We start from the raw sequence: 21713 nt of genomic DNA on the forward strand, positions 1-21713 counted from the left end.
CTCTTTGCGAGCCGGATTATTATTAGTTACATGGCTCAAATGAACCCTGACTCATAATAATTGTTGCACAAGGCCTTCGGCGTCGCCCACACACCGATGGCTGTGTTACGGAACTTTCTTGTGCTGAGTGAGGATTGTAACTTTATCCGACCAGGCGGACTCGGCGACGCGGTCTCTACAAACTCGCTTAGCCTTTCAGGAACAATTCATCGCCATAAGCGTAACTGCGTTCACTGAAATGCAAATACCTAATCGAATGATTTCCAATCAATACTTTTCGACGCCAACTGCAGCAACTGCAGCAATAAGTACTTGGGGCACATGACAAGGTTTCTGTAGGCGGTTACATTCTGAAGCAGGTAGTTTGTCCCGTCTTGCATCTAACTGGTGAAACTGGATTGACAAGCAGAAGTTATAACCAGTATTGCCTCTTTCAGGAAACCTCACTCGAAACTAGAGAAGCCAGCTATTGTTGAAATCATTTGGAACGTGGGGTTATGGTCTAGGAATGTCTTTCGCTTGTATTATGCACATAAGCTTCTGTACCCAATATAAAAAGAATGAAAGCGTCGTACGCTCGCAAGCTGCTCTTTCTACACTCTAGAGAAGAACAAAAGTTGCTGCTTTACAATCCCTCAGTTCTCTTGCAATCGTATGGTTTACATCTTTAGTGAGGCGCCAGGGCCTAGTGAAGATCGAATTAACACAGAAATGCACAATCTCAGAAATAGGTCTCTTGCATCAAAATGCAAATGTGACGTTAAATTCTCATAATCTTGCGTCTCAAGAAGCTGTGCTTGAACCACACCCGCAATCTCTCTCTGTGTCCAGTCGCACGTTACACATTTGCTAGGAACCAACGATAAATATGCTAGTAGCACATCCGGCCTCCGAGACTCACCTATTTTCTCGACACTTATTCGTGAAGCCTATGCGTGCACTTGCTAGGATGTTTTCAGCTGACGTTTATTGCATGCTAACAATCAGAAAAAGGTCCCTTTCTCATTAGAAACATTTTGAAAGAGGAGATGCCCTGAAACATTCGCTTTTTCTCCTCCCTGCTACGCATAGGCGCAAAACTGTATAAAAGGTGGCGCCGATAATTTCTTGCCTATGCATAGAATATTCATGCAATAGGCTATAAAGTGACATGCTCCTTGCCATAATATATAATTTAAGTTTGATGTGTGATGTCCTTTTTACATTTCACACCGTCTGAGGTTCATGGTTCAGGTAGAAACCAGTTCCAAGAAGCGGCACAAAGTGCACAGTGTGTAGGTATACACGGAGCACACAGAGTAAAAAAATGAGTTTGCTGAAGGTATCTGCTTTATCCTGGTTTGTCTGCTTGTCACGTTTTTCTTTTTCTTCAGTTTCATTGTTCCTCTAAGGATATCTTTATTTTTCAGAGACTTTCAAAGATGTAAAATTGTTGGTAATTCTGGTTGCCTTTATGCCTTATGTAGTTCTTTTGGGTATTTTTGTATTTTTTACAAAACACCTATTTGCGAATTTACTTTATTTACCAAACTGCCGTTAAGTGCATAGCGAAATTTAAACATCCCCGGCAGAGACATAGGAGGGATGTTCCTTTTTCGTTCTTCAAGCGGCCAAGTAGTTATGCATCAGAAGGCAGCGAAATCACTTCTGCACTTTGCCTGCTTATCTGGCTGCCGTTTTCAGCTATCTTGTGGTCACGGTCGGCAGTTTCCTTTCGCTCTGAAGCTGCCGTTACATGGAGCTGAAAAACGGATACACAGATTTTCATTCTCTCAACATGACGGCGTAGATCTGGGCTTTTGGCAGTTATAGAGCACTTTCGTTTAGATTTGCAAAAGAATACCCCCCGATCAAAAAGCAAGTTCTAGCTTCTTTATGTGATTTCGGAGTGAGAGACATCTAAGAAGATTACTGCGAAAGGTAGGTAAGCTGTAGTTTTTCGCAAACTATGTTCTGACAAGCTGTTGTGAATTCTAAACTATCATCAAACATCACGTTCTGGATGTTTGTTCACCCTGACCGAGCGCAATCTTAAGCATTTTTCATGCTTACGGTGTGCCCTCCTCTTTCCTCGCAGCACTGGCAGTAGGATGAAAGTCGGAAACAGGATGTGGGGCATGCGTCAGTTCCTTCACAACCGCAGTTGGTTCAACCTCCGAGCAGCGCCGTTCGATGATTACCAGCTGGGAGCCCCTCGTGCCACTGCGGGAAGCCGTCCTGTGGCAGAATTTCCGCGGACCAGCCTGGACCTCAACAGAACCATCTGGTGCATACATTTTGCAGAAGCCGACAGCTGGCGATGCCGTGCTTTTTCGATAAGGCTGCTTGAGAAAAGTAGAGCCTTACTAAAGCGCCAGAACCGCAATGATTCAGCATGGCCCAACTGATAAACTGGCGAATAGGGATAGGAACATCGATTATGTAAAAAAAAAAACATTACCACGCTTCTTTTTTGAATCAAGATGATACGTAATTTAGCAATTGTGCCGATGGCCTTTTCTGCTAATATTTCTGCCGGCAGAAGAAGAAGCGCTACAGGTCCTTCAAATGCGTCGGTGTAGTGTCAGAGCAGGGCAAGTGCTTCAGCTCCCCAAAACCATAAACGTGGTTAACGTGTACCTTTGTACTGAAATTGGAAATCTCCCCTGTCTAAGCTGAGAGCATGAAGAATACTTTTGGTAGATTAATTTTCAAATGTTGGATAAACACGCTTCACTTATCGCATATCCTGATTTTTAAAATAATTTTTTATTTGGTTTGCCTACGATCAAGCGACGTCGGAGAAGAGGCGAAGCTGGGGACTCTGCCTTTTCAAAGCAGTCATCGGGCATCAACTAAGCCGGTCGTCTATGCTTAGCTTGTATTTGAAGAAGCCTGTGATAGCAGCGTCGTCGTCCTCTATTCCCCGAAAGGTTATTTCTAAAAGCAGCCTTTTGCCTTTAATAGCCGAGGCAATGTCAAGGCAATTTTATCAGAGGGTGGTTATTTACAAACCATTCCCAGGCAATCAAGAGCAAACCACACACTAAAGTGCGAGCACATGATATGATTTTGTGTGAAAAGCGCAGCCACGCTCAGCTAGGCTAAGCAGACCTAGTCGAGACAACCCGCGCCGGATAGAGCTGCTAGCTAAACCACCGCATCACTTGTTTCATTCCTCGGGTGCGTATTTTTGTCTTTTTTTAATCGAAATTATTTTTTAAAATTTCGGGTGTAGATTTCCACCACTAAACTGCTTCACGGGCATTTCAGTGTGTTGTTAGGTCAACTACAATATGCACGTTCAAGGGCATAGCGGGCCATGTACAAGTTGTACTATCGTTAGAAGTATGAGTAAGAACACAGGAGCGCGTGCCCGATAGCATTGAACCCTACTGGTAGCGAAATGCGGCGGCCGCTGTAAGAAACAGAGTGGAAAAGGCGCCGCAGTTCCGCCAACTGCTGGCACTCCCGTCTCGCTAACGCTGCAGCGAAACGGCAGCTGATTGCGTGTCAACGGCTGCTAGCGATGATAAGACGATTATGGTACACAGAAGGTGGCATTGTGTCGCCTGCAGTTTCGAGCAAAATGCTTGTCGCTCTCTCTATTTCGGTGATATGCGCGGGACGTACGGCTGTGACACCACCCCGATACTGTAGCACCTGTAATAGCGTTCACATACAAGATAAACAACATTGTTTTCTGATACGTGTTTTGCTGCATCTTAGTTTCTGTGAATGGGTGGAAATCTTGGTGGGTGGAAATCTTTTAATTGACGCTCGCCAAATGGTAACAAAATTTAGTGCACAGAAAAAGTACTCCAATGTATCAGTATTAGCTTCAACTTTTCTTGCACGTTTGGTGAGTTAATAACGGGTCATAGCTCCGCTGGATTGAATGACGGCCTCCATTCTTTCTGACAACGTTCCGTAGAGAGCCTGGATGAAGGCTGTGTCATCCTGAAGATGTTTCCACTGATGTTGTATAGCTTTCCACAGTTCATCGACGGTCGCCAAGTCCAAGGAGAGCCTAGAAAGCTTGGCCTTCATTCGTGCAGAAACATGTTCTATCATATTCATGTCTGTACCTTTCGCACACCATTCCAGGCTCCTTACCTCTAGATCGTCTAAAAGACGTGACACGACCTTTGCTGTGCGAGCGGGAGACAAGTCATGTTGAAATATATAATATCCATCCGGATGTGAACCATTCAATGCATAGGGGACCATCTCGTATCCCACCAATGTGCAATACGCAGCACTCGTAAATCTCCCAGGGATTCTTACAATGGGACCTAGGCCGTCTCATGGAATAGCTAGCCGCCCACACGTTTACTGACATGCATCCAATTGCGGCCGTCTCCTTGATGTTCTGACGACAGAAGCATGTGTACTCCATGCGCCATACTCTTTTCTGCTGGTCTCAGCGAGTCGAGAAAGTAGATTCTTGAGAGATGACTAGATATTTCCAGTACTCCACTCTCCAGCTACGGTGATCGACAGCGAACTTCAGGCGAGCAGTTTTGTTGGCAACTGTGAGAAGGGGCTTCTGAGCGGTGATGCGACTTCTGAGTGCGGTTTCCCTTAGCCTTCGCTGTACCGCGCTGTCGCTTACATGTTCTAGGACGATAGTACTGCGCACGTTCTTCGCACTCTGAAGAGGCTTTTCGTTGACCGCAGCAACAATCTGTAGGTCTTGATCGATCGGCGTGGCACGAGCTTGCCTTTTGTGCGGCGCATCCTTAATGCACCGTTCATCTCGGTACGCTTGCACTATCTTGTTCAGAGTCTTAAAATGGCAGCCTCTCAAGGCACCACTGTTCCGCTGCTAGGAGCCTTTCTTCGCTGTTTCAATAACTTCTTCCCGCTTACTAAAAGGCACGCTGAAACACACTACTAAGTGCAGGCAGTCGTGATCTGGTTTTGTAAGCATTTTTGCGTGAAATCAATTAAAAGAGGCGCGCCGGCCTTGACGTTGCCATTTATTTCTTATTCATGATTGATTTGAACGTTTTTGGGGAAGGTGTAGCTGGCCAACGATAGGCCATTTCAAATCTTGACCACAAAATGGGAGGACGGTTAAGTCTCGCCTTTAAGAGTGAAACGCGAAAGCGTGTTGCAGCACTGCCAGCGAGTCCACAGAACGCCATCGCCCGTTCGGCGCGACGCCTTGCCCGTTAGAGAAATCGCTCTGCTACGTACTGTGAAAGGGACGCGCGGAGCGGCAAACCAGGTAGAAGCGCTGCCAGGCGCGTTGCCGATACGCGCGGGACTCAAGTGGCAGTCTTAGTTCGTCGGCAGATCGTTCTCAACAGACTCGATGCCACTAAAATCAGCATAGCTTCCGCGCGGAAGGAACGGGCAGGAAGCTGCAAACATCGTGTTAAACGCGCCTTGGATGTGCGCTGCGCTGTTCGCCGCCCACCGCGCGATTCCTGCGTTCCCGAACAACCCCACTCTGCCCGAACGAGATGAGCGGGAGTCGCTGTCGTTGCGCGCTATATGTTGGGACAGTGGGCTACATTGCGAGGAAGAGGAGGAGGAGGTAGTGGGTTTAGTGGGCGCCGCCTGATGGCGCTACGTGCGCGCTTCTGGGATTGTTAGCGCACGACCAACGCCACTTATGCCGACGCCGGCGACACCGTCTTTTCTGCGACACGGGGCCCTTAACGCTGTCACGTTAAAATATTCGTTGCACTATGCTTGTCAGTATCTACGAATTGGGTCTGACCACTCAGCTCCACACACACAAAAAAGCATTTAAAAAAATTGGCAGTGGCGCAGCTCGGCTATGCCAGGATGTACGTAGCGAGAAGTACGTTTCCCTGACTGAGCTTTTTTTTTCGGAAACTTGAATGATGTGATCAGTCAGACGACGGGCATTCACATCCTCTTCTGTTCGTTCCCGTTGACTGACGCCTTTCATAGGCTCAATCACGCGGCTATGCGCCGTCTATTACGCTCGGTAGTCTGGCATCTCCGTTTAGCAAGCCGTTCCACTCTCTGTCGGGAGTCTGCGCTGCTCTCTTCGCCTTCTGACGTTCATTCTCTCCTTGTTGAGTAGCCAAGTGCCAGACGACAACATCAGCATCGGAAGAGTTAATCATCTCTTGTCTATACTGCCCTTTAGCAGCGGCTGGGCTCTCCTTCTCTGCATGCATGTCAAACGTTCTGATATAGACGCCCATTACATCTCCGCCTTTTATACGCGATGCTGCGCATGCAACGCGCGGTTCGAGTGATAGAGCGGCGTGCGGCGAGGCGGCGATGAACAACGCGGCGCGGCTGTGGGGTCTCTCTGGTTACCATAGTATCAGCGCATGCCCACAACTTCTCATCCGCGTGGCGTCACGCTCGTCTCCGACGGTGGAGCGGGCGCGCGGCTGCGGCGAAGCGCACGCCGCACCTTGCTCCCCTCCAGTTGCCATGCCAACGGCGCCAGCGCACATCTAGCTTCTCTAATGCACTGCGAAGTGACCGACTGGTAGCCCCAGTGCAGCTCTCGGTACAAAAAGGTTAACAGCGGTATTTTGCGCAGAACTTCAGGTGACACATTGCCACACTCTGCGTGCCATAATCGTCTTATCATCGCTAGCAGCCGTTGACACGCAATCAGCTGCCGTTTCGTAGCAACGTTAGCGAGTCGGGAGTGCCAGCAGTTAGCGCCCTTTCCACTTTGTTTCGTACAGCGGCCGCCGCATTTCGCTGCCAGTAGGGTTTGAGGCTATCGGGCACGCGCTCCTGTGTTCCTCCTCTTATTGCCCACCATAGTACGTTTTAACTCTGAATTTACAATTTTTTTTAAAAACAAGCTTTCTCAGTTAGAAGAGCGCTGTTTTCGGCATCGCACTGACGTCGGCGTAGTACTTCAGAATACAGCTATGATGGGCTAACTAGCAGTCTGTTTAACTAATATTGAATAGTTAACTTTTATAGTTAGGCTCCTTAATTAATGGTAGGCATGTATCTCATCGTAATATTCATATCAGTTTTTAGACTTTCGAATACGAGGTTCGCCTCAGCGTTGTGTCCAAACAAACATTGGCTATTTCGAAGAGTTACGTGCACTGGTGAGCGTGCTTTGCCTGCAAGTTTCTCGGAAGCGCATATATTTTGTCGCGATGTAGCAACGTAGCGAATGTATCATTTCATCGCGCCGGCATAAGGACAGAGCGTCGACATTTTCAACTAAGGGGAATGTATACAGGGAATATTACTTCGCTAGGGTGTTTTTCTAGTTTCGAGTTTCTTGGAACGAAAGGTTTGGCATAGGCAAACGAACCAACCTGCAGGTGTTTCTACGAGCAATTTAATTAACGCTGAAAGTAGCAACCTCTCTACAATTGGATTTGTACCTCAAGCTCAGAGCACCTGAATATTTGTTCATCTGGCTCACTATATAAAGTGCGTGAAGCCTAGAAATGTTAGGAAGGTAATACAGCTTAGTTCTTGGAAATATAATTGCGTGTTCTTTTCAGAACATCGGCTAACACACACACACACACACACACACACACACACACACACACACACACACACACACACACACACACACACACACACACACACACACACACACACACACACACACACACACACACACACACACACACACACACACACACACACACACACACACACACACACACACACACACACACACACACACACACACACACACACACACACACACACACACACACACACACACACACACACACACACACACACACACACACACACACACACACACACACACACACACACACACACACACACACACACACACACACACACACACACACACACACACACACACACACACACACACACACACACACACACACACACACACACACACACACACACACACACACACACACACACACACACACACACACACACACACACACACACACACACACACACACACACACACACACACACACACACACACACACACACACACACACACACACACACACACACACACACACACACACACACACACACACACACACACACACACACACACACACACACACACACACACACACACACACACACACACACACACACACACACACACACACACACACACACACACACACACACACACACACACACACACACACACACACACACACACACACACACACACACACACACACACACACACACACACACACACACACACACACACACACACACACACACACACACACACACACACACACACACACACACACACACACACACACACACACACACACACACACACACACACACACACACACACACACACACACACACACACACACACACACACACACACACACACACACACACACACACACACACACACAGCAAGAGGCAGCAGGGTAGCACGTTTGATATGTACTGCACGGCATTCTTTTTCATACAGGGCATCATTTTAGCTTCAATATTCTAACATGTGAATAAACCCCATTTCCTTTAGTTTAAAGCTTAAAAAAGATACAGAATAACTCAAGTGCATTAAAATGCTTGAACCCACGCAAAACCTTGCTAATTCCAGTGTGCGCAGCGCGAGAAGGAATAAAGAAAGAATTCTCTATTTACAGCAAGTGTAACAATAAAATAGATTGCAGCAAGGGCGCAGCACATTCCAGGATGGTTTATATGTTGTAAGTGTCACAAAACAGTATTGCTGGTTGGCAAGGCGGGCTGTCTGTTTCGCCTGCATCTGTTCTCCAGCCTAAGCAGTGGACATGGTCTCGGGTTGCTTTCGCTGCTTGAGCAGCCTTCGACATCAATCGCTGTCATTAGCTGGACATCGTGCTCTGCTTCCTTTGCTAATTTTGGGCTTTTGGTGCTTCACACGCCAACAGACTGATGACATTTAAACCCCACTTGCAGATGCTAGCAGTAATTGCGCAACGGCTTTATTTATTCGCGTTGGAATGCATAGTATGCAAGGCAAGGTTAGTGCTCGCGATCGCTATTGCACAGTCATCACGAAGCCTCCAGTCAGCCACCTGTGATGCACACCTGTAATGAAGGCCCTTCGGCGTCGTTGCGCGCTTGTCAGTGAATCTGTATCAACGTGTTTGCTTGTCCTAATGTTTGCCGGTTTAAAAAACAACTAAGTACTTAAATAGGTCAGGTAACATTATAGTATGCAAAGCCTCGTCTGAGCCGCGAATTGTACTGTTCAGTCTGCGTACAAAAGCGCAAAGTAATCTAGAATAGTATGCCAACGTGGATTGCTGATATTGGATAGAAGGAGCGCATACCAACGTGAACTGCTGATATTAGATTGAAGGAGAGTATGGAAACGTGAACTCCTGATATTAGGTAGAAGGAGAGTATACAAACGTGAATTTTTGATATTAGTTGGAGAGTGTGCCAACGTGAATTGTTGACAATAGATGGCAGGAGGGCAACCAGCGTCAATTGTTGATATTAGAAAGAGTACGCCTGTGTGAATTTCTGATATTAGAATGGAGGATATGCCAACGTCAATAGCTGATATTAGGTTGGCTGCCATTGCAATTCAATTTGTTTTGCTTGCCTTCAGAGACAATTACGCGCGCAGTGCGGAAGGGAGCGATCTTTAGCAATGCAGTCCTGTAGAGTATGAGATGGACCAAACTTTCTGCCCGAACTTACTAATTTTCTCGTTATTTCTGAGCTTTATTTGCGAATGACTTTTGGATCTTATGAGCCAAGAGGAACATTATTTAAAAAAACAGGAAGATCTGTACTTTGCCAAAATATTATAGAGTAATGAATAAATTAATGCTCCAACTTTGTTCTATCGCACACTGCTCACGACTGCACACTGTTTCCACATAATTGGTCAAAAATCATTAGGAATAATTGGGAGGGAGCAGTTCATATGGGCTATTAAGGGGCCGAGCTGTCCCAGTGCGCAAAATGGGTTTGTTCTGAGTAATGCCAGTCACTTCGCTGGTCCTTACAGCCTGCCGTATGGAAGTTAATCTCCTCTTCATTCAGCCAATCTTCTGCCGCTTGAACGCCTTGAGATTTCGATTCGTGATTCACTAGCGCCTCTAATAACTTCAAATGACTTGTGGTAGCGCACTGGCGAGACAGTACAGATCTGAGTAAATCAGAATTGGCATTTATTTAGCAGCACGAAGTTTTGAAATATGTGTTTTTCATTTCCATTGTCATGAGAGAGGCGACCATATTAATGCTCGTATCAGCGTTCACATGTTCTTGCGCTGTTCGCAAGTCTCGTAAGTTGTCGTTGGTGGTTGCCCGCAAATAGAAACTACAGGCTGGAAGACTGGCAACGGTTTCGATTTGCGGGCACAAGCAATCGGCCGCCACACCGATCTATTTATTGCCGCATGCCGAGGTAGGCAAGGTCCCAAGCAGATTCATGCGGATGTGCTGAAAATGGTTTTGGTGGTTGAATTAGCTGTAGAAATCCGGCCAGTCTTGCTGGTAGCGCCCTATTGTCGACGGGCTAAGGAAATGCCCGTTGCTCTCGGTTTAGAGGTGGCGAAGAACTTTCGAGAAAAGGCGCATATAACACCCACGATGATCTCGAGCACAATAGAAGCATTTCAAAGCGGCTATAGTCATTCCAGATAAGTATATCCTAGTGACAGCACTGAAATGCAAGGGATTTCCTCCGAAATCTTGAATGGACATGCGGATATCCCTAGGATGTACGGAGAAACTCTCGCGGACATCGCTCACATACCCTTCTGAGGATTTGATGATTTGACACGGACAGGCCTCGCAAGTGCTGAAACTAGAATATTAGGCAGATTTTGATATCCCTGGGACCTGTTGTTGTCACTGGCGTCGTTTCTTGTGTGGCAAGCAATGGGAAAAGCTACGTGCCAACCGCTTTAAACAAACTACATAACAAACCAAAGGTACAAGCACTTCGCGGCAACAGGTCAGGAAATGGTTACATTTATGTTCGCGGCTCTGGCCATGCGTTAGCATTACCTTCCGAGCGTACTGCCTATTTCTTCTCGTTTCAATACAACAGCGTCGTTTTGCAACAGTACTGATACTTTTCTTAGTTGATTATGGCTAGCATGGCGTTCCCTCCTATCTCTTCTCATCGGACATTCACAGGGGCTTTACGGTAGCCTAGAGTGGCTGCTGGCGTAGAAGAGCTTCTGTAGTGGTCACCCGTGGTTTGAAGTAGTACTCGGCTTCAGCTCCGCTCCATTTGGCGTGCTGCATTCTCGTAAGGAGAAGTAAATTTGGTAAATAAGTTACGGCGCACGATCTCCTACGCCTTCATGCTCTTCTATTATACCATGGTGGAGTGATCTAAACATCGATGTCGAGTTTAGGCAGGCTCAGAGGGTGATCGAGCAATGAATTCGGTTCACAAACATAAAAATAATCAAGGCGTGTTCACATGTCATGCCAGAGTTTTATGTTGTGTTGAACTGTACCGCACATTGACCGCAGGTGCATTACCAAAGTTTTTAATGACAAAAGCGTGCACAACAAATATTTTGAAATTCTCTTTCTTTAGGTGTATAATCAAAAAAGTGTGACATAACAGTTGGCACTGAGGAGAAAGGAAGAGGTCTGTTGGGATGCATATGCGAAATAAGCAAGTTGTCACAGAAATAAAGAAAAGCATAAAAAGGGATCGCCCTTTTTCCACAGTGTTTGTATGAGAGAAAATAGAATGAACATTGCACAGTTTTTGCCGCTTCCGTTGGCTAAGCAGAAGATCATGCGCAGGGCTGCCACCGGGACTGCAGACGGCTTCATACTGGCGAATATCGGCACATCAGAGCCCGCCCGTCGCCATTCGAGGATGGCATCCGAACCTGCAGCTGCTCGCAGGAGGGTTTCATGATGCCCCGTGCGACCCGCATTGGCTGCACGTGCCCAGGAGGGGCTGCCTTGCCTCCTGAAAGGGTGCCACTTGTGGCAGCTTTGCAGTTTATTTTCCTTACTCTTTATGGTGTCTTCAAAGCTTCTGTCCAGGTGTGATTTTGATTCCTTAGAGGGAGCATTGTGCAAGGCACAGCCTGATGATTTACTCCTTTTTGCGGAATTTCTAAACTATCATTTTGTTTGCGAATTTGCAGGCCACTAGTAAATAAATAAAATGTATTTTTTTCCATAACCTGTTTTATATTTCTAGTTCCTAGTTATAGATCCTAGAGAAGCTTTGCTACACTACATGGCGCCCACAAAAGCAATGCGCTGAATTGTTTCAATGATGCTGCGTGGTACACTATGCAAGGTAGCGCTGAAATATGCCTGGAAACTTCTTCGTGCCTACGATCGTAGTACCTTAGTTTACGTCACTGTAAACCGTCTGATGGCGAAATATTTAACTCCTCCAAGCTGCTGAAATCTTAGAGAACAAGAGATGAATTAGACTGGCCAGCTGGAACTTGTCGAATGAAATTAGCAACGCACTAGATACGACAGCAGACAGTATTTTTTAGTGCATAAGGAAACATATTCTGGCTGAAATAAGTTACTTTCATTTGCAACAGAACAGCGTGGAGTTTTCACTGGAAAGTTTGTCTTTGTTCCCCTTGGCCTCGCTTTCTCAAGGTGCTTCTAGGCAATATAGAAGCAATTATCAGCCCCCTTTTCTTTTGCGAAGTAACTGCAATAAGATATTGGCGGATCTGCTGTGGCTTGCTGTCCTCAGTTTTCGCTCACATTTTTCCTCAACGTGTTACGGCTGATGAACGAGCAGCGTTCAGTTGCATCCAGTTATGGAAGCAGAGCATAGGCGCCGAGATTTCAGTTTCCCAAGGAGGAGGAGGTGTGTTTTGGTAAATTAGCACTCTCCCTCTTTCATGCTTTCATGCTTTGACGTTTCTTAATCAGACGTTTCGTCTCCTGAAAGAACCTGCAGGTATCCTGTCGAACCATTCTACCGCTAACTCTCCTGCGTACTCCGTAATGATGGCTGTCAGATTATCGTTCATAGCGTCGGCGTTACGGTTGCGTCCTCAGTTAAAGCCGAATACCTCTTCTGAAGCAATATCCTGAATTCCGCAACTTCCTCTGAGGCTAATCTGAGACACTATATACTATTCTGTGCTTGCTACAATGCCTTCCCGAGGACCTCTGAACCCTGCATGAAGCCAGGTTGGGCGCATATTGTGAAGTCTAATTCGTTTGTAGTCTCACCATTGGGTCTTTTCCATGTCCACTTCGTAATCTGTCGCTAGAGCAAGGAGGTATTCATGATCCGTGAACCCTTTCTGTCTGCAAACTCTAACTGCTCCCCCGCTGCTATTCCTAGAGCATAAGCATAGGCGCCTTTTACCTGGTCTTTAGCCTGCTTCTTTCCAACCTTGAATTAAAGTCACCTATCAGTACAGTGTGCTGTGTTTTATTTTCCTAACTGCCGATTCCGCGTATTCAGAAAAGCTTTCAGCGATATGAATCTCATGGCTGAATGTAGGCGCATAAGCCTGTACCACCTTCAGTTTGCGCCTTTTATTAAGCTTTATTACGATAACTACTACCCTCTCATTAATAGTGTAGATGTTGCCAGGTATTTCCCGATCGATGAGGTATCCTACACCTAGTTCTCGTTTGGCCGGGAATCCACTATAGCGTACTACGTGCCCACCCCTTAGCACTTTGTACGCCTCATCCGTCCTCATAACCTCACTAAGCCCAATGACATCCCATATCCCGCTAGTTCCTCTAACAGCACTGCTAGATTAGCCCCACTGAATCAAGTTCTAGCGTTAAACGTTGCCAGGTTCAGGTTCAAATGGCGGCCTGTCCGGATCCAAAGATTACTAGCACCCTCCGCTGCGTCGAAGGTCAGACCACCAACTTGGTCAGTTGCTCTACAGCCGCTGCGGGCTACGCCCTAATGGTAAGTCATATAGGAGGTTGTGGACAAGTACTACACCAGGGTACCCAAATCTTGTTCTGGTGAGGGAGTGCCTTGTCGGTTCTAGTCATCGAAATCAGGCCGCACCCTACGCCTGGCTATGCTACTCCATCGAGGCGCAGTTTTATTTTAAACCCGATGGAGAATTACGCAGCACCCGAATTTCAACCCCGATCTTCTTGCACACGAGGTGGACGCTCTACCTCTACGCCATCACAGCGGTTACGTCTAATGAATGTAGCTTTCGTGAGTTTAAAATTCCCTGAATAACGGGAACAGCTTAAACACTCTAGTAGCAATAGTGTTTTAGCTTATTGTTTTCTTTTATTGCAAAGTCTGGCTGGCAGATTGGCCCTTAGTACTGCGGGTCAAGTCCAACAATTATTTAGTGATGCTGTTCTTCACTTGTATCTGAATAAAGAGTTTACCTTGGCTTTCATAAATTGCGCCTTCAATTGGTGTACCAGGAATTTTAATGCACAAGTGTTTGTATAGGGTATTGATCTTGCAGGGAGAGATGGCATGGTTACAAACAAAAACCAACGGCGTAAAAATCAATTGATCGGGCCGGAAGAGGGATTTATAACGGTGACAGCATAACACTGTGGCAAGAGTTGATGCTTGGCGAGGATGTGAAGGGGCCTGCTACACCAGCGTATGTCTCAGGGCGGGCGGCAGTGAATTAACCCATTAAGGACCGGTTTCTTTTTTTTCGGTTTTCTTGAAAAAAAATTTATATTTGAACTTAATTCCATACGCATAAGACCCATGCAAAAAACTATCGCTATTGTGTTATTAGTTTAGAAAATATAGCCCGTGACCATATGGTCACGCTGGGCCCTTATGCTACAGAAAAGTGCACGGAGTAACAAATGTTTATTTCAAGTGGCGAGAAATGACAAAAAACATACTAAGTGAATATTTCGCCACTTATTTAGTGTGGTACGGTTTAAAGCATGGGATACACATGCCAATGTCACACTTTGAGCATTGTGTGCGCACCGCGCTGTTGCAATTGTCCCCAGCGCACCTTCGCCTCTTGCTTTTGGGAACCGCTGCAACAAAGTGGGCCACTTGGTCATACCGCGCACCAGTCAAGACGTCACCAGTCATCGGGGTTCTTCGTCGACCAGGTCCTTTCGGTTTATTGTCCCATCGCATCAGATAACTTTGTGCGATTTGCCTACGGAACTCAAGCTGAGTGACGTTGGACCCTGTGCTACGAATAAGTGCCCAAGCATTGCTGATTGACACATCGCAAAGCCATGTGAAGATCGGCCACCACCATTTCTTGCCACGGATTCCGATCCTGTAGGCACCTACGTTCGCATCCATCTGGTCTGTACCTCCCATAAAGCTGTTGTATTGAGCGAAAGTATTTGGACGGGGTACTTTGATTCTTTTCTTCTGAGCACGGGAGTACCTATCTGCAGAAGACACTGGCTCTACACCGTGTATGGTGCTCGCGATGGTTACTACAGAATTGTCCATCCAGCGGACAACGATTATTCCATCGTCGCTCAACACGTGCTCTTCGTGTCCGCGAGGTTGGCGCTTCACGAAATCCAGTCGAGCGATAGGGCACTCTTTCGGAACACGGTTCTGCCTCACTGTGCCCGTACCTTCGTAGCCCTGTCCCTTGAGATGCCTAAGTAGAGGGATGCTCGTGAATAAATTGTCAAAATTGAAAAGGAATAGAAGATGGTGAGCTTCTGCCGGGAGTTCATCCACCATTTGAAGAAGTGGCGCCGCAGCTTTCCCAAAGTCCTTTTCATATTTTGCAGACCTCCCTGGGTTCCCCTGCTTGCCTTGATACACTTCAAAGTTTACAAGGTAGCCATTCTTGGCATTTAGACACTAAACTTTATATCCGAAGCGAATTGGCTTTCCACGTATGAACTGTTTACAACCATGGCGACCGTAGTACTCAATCATACTTTCGTCATAGCTCAAGTGACGCACAGGCTGAACGTGCTTCAGAAACCTCGCTTTCAACAGTGTCATCAATGGGCGCAACTTTGTTAACTTGTCGCTGAGTGTCAGGCTCGCGTTGTCCGCACAGTGCAGAAACCTCATTATCTGTATGAAGCGGTTTCTTCGCATGGCGTTGTCGACCATTGTGTTGCGCATGTCCGTGCCGCTATCCCGGTAGCACTTTTTTCCTGGCAAGCGGGTATAGCCGGACAGGACGAGGACTCCGATAAAGCATTTCATTTCTTCTGTGGTGACCTGCGGATCATGCATATTCAAAAATAGCGCGTATTTTCGTGTTTGCTCAACGAGCAGCTCCACTACGGCTTCATCGAAAAAGAGTTCGAACAATTCCACAGCGGAAAAGTCCCTGTAAGAGGAAAAGTTTGGGTCGGGAAATATGGCAGGACTCTTTTGAAGATCCCCCTTCTTCCACTTCGAAGTCAGAGGTAATTTCGCAGAAACGCCTGCATCAACCGCAGGTGACGAGGTGTTCGATGCTCCGTCGCCTTGCCCGCCATGGTCGTCATCGTCGTCGTCGGAATCACATCCACCAATGCGGCGTCCATCCGTGAAAACAGTTTCGGCTCCGGCTCTCAGCTGCCTTCCACTCAGATTGTCAATGAGCCCGCTAGAGTCCTCATCTGCGGAGTCCTCATCCGAATATGTGCTAGCTTCTGGTGGTTCTATGTAAATTGCTGACACGTCGTCATCTTCTTCTTCGAGTAGTTTCGCTATTTCTTCCAACGTCAACCTATTTAGACAATAATGAATTAAATGAGTATTGCGGGAACAACCTTGCCATAGTGCGAGTGAAAAGAATGCAAATATGAAAAATAAAAAATTTACGGAGCCCTAAGGCCAAGCGTGACCATATGGTAACGCAGCAAAACATGAGCTCTTTCGTTCATAAAACAAACATCAATCCCTCTAAAACGCTCACCAGTGGTCGCATATTCAAAGGGCTACACGGAGGTAAGTGCATCCTCTTATTTCCTAGAGGAACAGTGCAAAAAACACACTTACCCACGGGAGCGTTGCATGGCGACGCACCTCTCACAAGAACACCATTTCCCGCCTTTTGGAGCAGCTGACACAAAATATGGACAGCTCGTGACACCTGGCGACCAATAAAGTAAACACTAAGCTTTATAACGGTGTATAGGAGGAGATTTTGGCGCGGGTTTTTGAATCTGTATAAATCGAAATGCTTCTTGCATACTAGCGTGACCATATGGGCACGCTGGTCCTTAATGGGTTAAAACGCACTATGTCATTATGTAATCTTCAGATGGCATTGCCTCACCACATATCCTGCCTTTCATACGTTGTATTTTTTTTCTTTTGACCCTGTGTACCTCGTACGAAATAGCCAGCTAGTGGTTTCGTGCATCTAAATGGCACTAAATGGTTAAAACCTTCATTGCAAAAACTGAACTCGATGCTGTTAACGGCTGGTCTCAGCGTATGTCTGGAAATCTAAAATAAGATATATTCCTTCCTCTCACATAATGAGATCCGGGGCCGGCCTCCTGTCCCGTAGTGGCACGGGGCATAAAACGCCCCTGGCTGGAAACGAAATAACATCACCGTAGTTGCCAGCAGGCAAAAATGAGTCCAAAGATAAAGCATTGCCTTTCTTCCTCTTCTCGTCCGAATTTTGATGTTGAAGAAGGTGCCTTCGGAGATGCTCTCGACTGAACCGCTCTCCGGTAAATAGAGGGCGCCAGGGCAGAAGAAGGCTCTCGACCGATTAGGGACTGCGTTTGATGCGTTATTGAAGAAGATTGGCGGGACAGTTTTTTTTCAAGTAGCGAGCCGACTCCATGATTTTTGCATCTATGCATTTTGAAGAACAGAGTACGTTGATTATGCAGTAATCGCAGTATATGATATTTCTTTGGAGTAAACGGGGTCGCAGTGCGATCTAGCCGGGAACTCATGCCTTATTTTGCTGGGCAAATAAAATACTACAAGGCAAGACCTGTCTTATAAAGACTATGGAGATCGGCTTGGAGTGAGAGTTCACGCGAATGTTATGCTTGTGAAGGGCGTGATCCAGGTGTGTATCACGGGCGGCGGGGAGGGGGGAAGGGGGCGATTCTGAGAAAATGGCTAGGGACGTGCTTGTTTTAGTGAACTATTTTTTTTAATTTTCAATTATTTTGCCAGTTTTTTTCATATATATTACCAAACACTGAATGAATCCATAGCCAAAGGCTTGTGTGGGATTCAAAAATAAAAAAGGATTTAGGCAAAGACACAGAACTTGTGTAATAATTTAGCAGCAGAAGGACCAAAATACAAAATTGAGTTCTGATGATATACTTTATTTTGCATATTTTAGTAGAGTTAACAAAATCTAACCAAAGCAACACATCACAACAGATTCAAACGAAAAAAAAACAATCACATTGGTCAAATAAGGCTCATAAAATGCTTTGAATGTGTTACAGGTTTCATAAACCGTTTCATGTCCCGTGGTAACCACACACAGTCTTGGTTAATGTTGGGTTAATCTAAATCTTGTTTCTTTACGTGAAAGTGAGCCACAGGTGTGTGAGGTTTTGTTTTTTGTTCTTGTCTATGAAGCGTGCTTTTATTGCCCGAAATATTGTTATTTTTTTGCAATTCAGAGCCACGAACAACCCTGTTTCATTACTTTTCACATCGCATACTAAAAGGCAGCACACAGTGCCATCCATGCCCACGTTTCTTTTCATGCTCTCATCACCACGATTTCAGCTAGGAAAACTCATGCGTACTGCCGGTAATGGAAAACAGCGTTTCATTGTCAATATTTTGCACAAGAATGTAATCTTTAGGTTTCGAGGTTGTTACCTTTTTGCTATAGAACGCAAGTTATGTCATGTGTTCAGATTTTCTAAAATACTTCCTCTGCTTAGAATAATTTTAACGCTAATTATTACATGCCGGTAAACGTCACTCAGAGAGCTTTTCACAGATTCCGAGCGTACATGTGCGGTCGACATTTATATTCTTGACGAGAAAATATATAATGCAATAGTTGGCCCTAAAGAAAACATCATGCATAAGAATTCTGCTTAAAAACAATTGCTCTTTCAGAAAAGGATATCACGAAGCTGGCCTGGAGCATCTACCTGTTTTCCAGAGTGTGTGAAACTTCAAAAATTGAGAAATATAAATACGAATGAATTCAAGGCACCTATATAAATATTGATCACTTGATGCTTTCTGAACTACTAATTGAGACATCTAAAATGCTTATATTTCCTATTAAAATTAGAGTTAACAGTTAAAATGTCCGTTCCGATCTTTGTTTCTGTATAAAAATACCTGTTTACAAAAACGAGGCGATCTTCAATTTTTCTCTTTGAGACAAAAAGCACGAAGAGTAGGGAGCATGCCGTTCAAAATATGCTGTAATATGTTTGTAATTTCGATGTTGCAAATTACTTAAATTGACCGGGCCGCAGCTGTGGCTCAGAAGTTATGGTGCTCGGCTGCCGACCTGAAATATGAGCGTTCGATCCCTGAAGCGGCAGTCGCATATCAATGGAGGTGAAACGCAAGAGGCCCGTGTGCTGTGCAATCTCAGTGCACGTTAAAGAACCCCATGTTACCAAAAATATCCGGAGCCCTCTATTGCGTTGTTCCTCTTAGGCTAAGTCGCTTTGTGACGTTAAACCCCCCTAAAAACCAAAACCAAACCAAAGTGATCGGGTCAGTAAACTAGCCGCCACTAAAATGAATGCCGGTAAAGAGATTTCTCGTCTTTACCGGAACGGCTAGCATATGATAAGGTGAGAGCGAGTTCTTACTCATTAGCATCCACCCATGCGCAGCCTCACGGCTAGAAACAAAACTATACAGCTTCCGCAGAAATGGCTTTCACTACGATATGCTAGCGGCGGTCCCGCAAATTAAAATAGAGTTCCTGTTCTCGCTGTGCCTAGAAATGAGACACAACACTTGTGAATAAGAGAACAAGTAATTTACCACTATAGATGTTGGTCAGCAGACCGGGGTAAAATTTGCCACCGATTTACCTTGAGGGGGAGGGGGAGGCTTGAAAATAAGCTTGAAAATTTGAGTTATACCAAATGTTCTAACAGTATTTCCTCGGCTTTCCTCTTGCGATAAGTCGCCTGTGCTGCTTGTTGCGATTCGAGTCGATTCGATTGGATTCGATTCGATTCAGTGGTCTCTGGAGGCACTCGCACACACCTCCCGCCTTCACGTCCCTCCGGCGACTTCATTATTTGTCTCATTCTCTCGCACTCTTCGCGTTTACTGCTATTCATCTGCTTCAACGTCTCATTCCTTCTTCGCAGCTCTGCTCCGGCTTATCGCCTCGCTATATCCACTGGATAGGTAGACTTCCGTTGGCGCTCTCCTTCTGCGTTGCTGTTCAGCTCGCAATGTAATAATGTAGCGAGAGTGGGGAGAGCGTAATTGCCGAAGCTGCGGAATTTGGCGCATCATTCACACTCAGCAGCCTCTAGGATATAAACGAATATTCAGGCAAGGTAGAAACATAGGGATGTAGGTGCCTTATTATCGTTAGAGCTCAAAAGATGAGGACGAGACGAGTACACAGACACGGCGCTGAACTTACAACCCATCTTTACTTAGGGTTGCGCACTGCTTAAGTACTGTGGCAGACAACCTCAAATGAAAAAAAACGGCCGTGGCTTAGCTTGGTTAAGCCTGGTGATTGCGAAGCATTGTGTCCTTGGGTTGAGTCGGGCCAGCCTTGGTAAGAGATTTCTCCTGTCTTTTCTTCGAACGCTCTTGTCTCTGCTGGGGTGTTTCCTCTGCACGCTGTTTTCTTCGCTTTTCGTTTCCCTTCTCTCGAAACGCACGTTTCTTCTAGAGCCGCTGCTGCCGCTTTTGCGGGGTTTCTTGGACACGCCTCTGCCGTTTAGTCGCGTTCCAGCGTTCTAAACTAGTAGAAGGAGACTCACTGTCGGGCAAACTCATAATTTCTTCCTTCGCTTCTGCTGTTTCCACAATGGAGGTTGCACGTTGTCGCCGAGCTGCATACTGGGCACGCCGCTTAGAAAGTCGTTCTTCTCGTTCTTCTTCCGTCTCCGTAGCTCGCTGATGCTTCCTCTTTGCGTTCTGCCGAGCTGCCTTGTTCGTAGGCACCATCGTAACATCTGGCTGTATGACTGCCTTGGCGAGAGGAGCGGAGCTATTTTATACAGCTGATGTGACGTCACTCTGACCATAGCGCCCCTGGTGAGAGGAGCGGAACTTAGGCCGCCGTTTGTGGCTACCGCCTCGCCTCGCGACGGCGTGAGATGGGGCCCCGTTTTTACACAGCTGGTGTGACGTCACACCGACCGTAGCGCCCCTGGTGAGAGGAGCGGGAGTTAGGCCGCCTTTGGTGGCTACCGCCTCGCCTCGCGACGGCGTGAGATGGGGCCCCGTTTTTACACAGCTGGTGTGACGTCACTCTAGGTCACGTGGTGTGACATCACGCAGCGAGGTCACGCTAAAGGTCAATGGTGCCTACCACCGCCTCGCCACGGAACGGGCTGAAGTGCGACCTAAAGTAGTATTGCTTCGCAATATTACTCACACATACAAATGACAGGAATGACACAACAAGAGCTCTGCACACGGCAGCAATGACACATGACCAGCTCTGCGCATTTCCCTAACGAAATTTTAACGGGCGCCGTTCTTTATATGACATAGCTACTGAGACGGTGCTCACGCATTCGTCTTGCCAGCTCTGAATTTTGTAGACTTCAATAATCTCTCTTGTGATTTTTATGCGGCCATCTGTCAAAACTTTGCACTTGATGAGAATGCGGTAACTAGGTTTCTTCTTTTCCTCCTTTCATTTATCTGTCCACTCTCTGCAATGAATGCCCAGATGACCGGCCACGGTGCTGCTAAC

General features: G+C 46.3%; 1 protein-coding gene across 1 annotated transcript in view; it reads left to right on the forward strand.

Moving 5' to 3' along the window:
- LOC144125886 (uncharacterized) overlaps positions 1 to 12100 on the forward strand; it is a 205604-nt gene extending 193504 nt beyond the window's left edge. Inside the window, exons 5-6 of the mRNA XM_077659677.1 lie at positions 2078 to 2266; positions 11710 to 12100. Coding sequence (XP_077515803.1) covers positions 2078 to 2266; positions 11710 to 11827 — 307 coding nt within the window. The 3' untranslated portion in view covers positions 11828 to 12100. The remainder of the gene's footprint in view (positions 1 to 2077; positions 2267 to 11709) is intronic.
- The last annotated feature ends 9613 nt before the right edge of the window (positions 12101 to 21713 follow it).

The sequence above is a fragment of the Amblyomma americanum genome, chromosome 1 (genome assembly GCF_052857255.1).
Source record: "Amblyomma americanum isolate KBUSLIRL-KWMA chromosome 1, ASM5285725v1, whole genome shotgun sequence".
Lineage (NCBI taxonomy): Eukaryota > Metazoa > Arthropoda > Arachnida > Ixodida > Ixodidae > Amblyomma > Amblyomma americanum.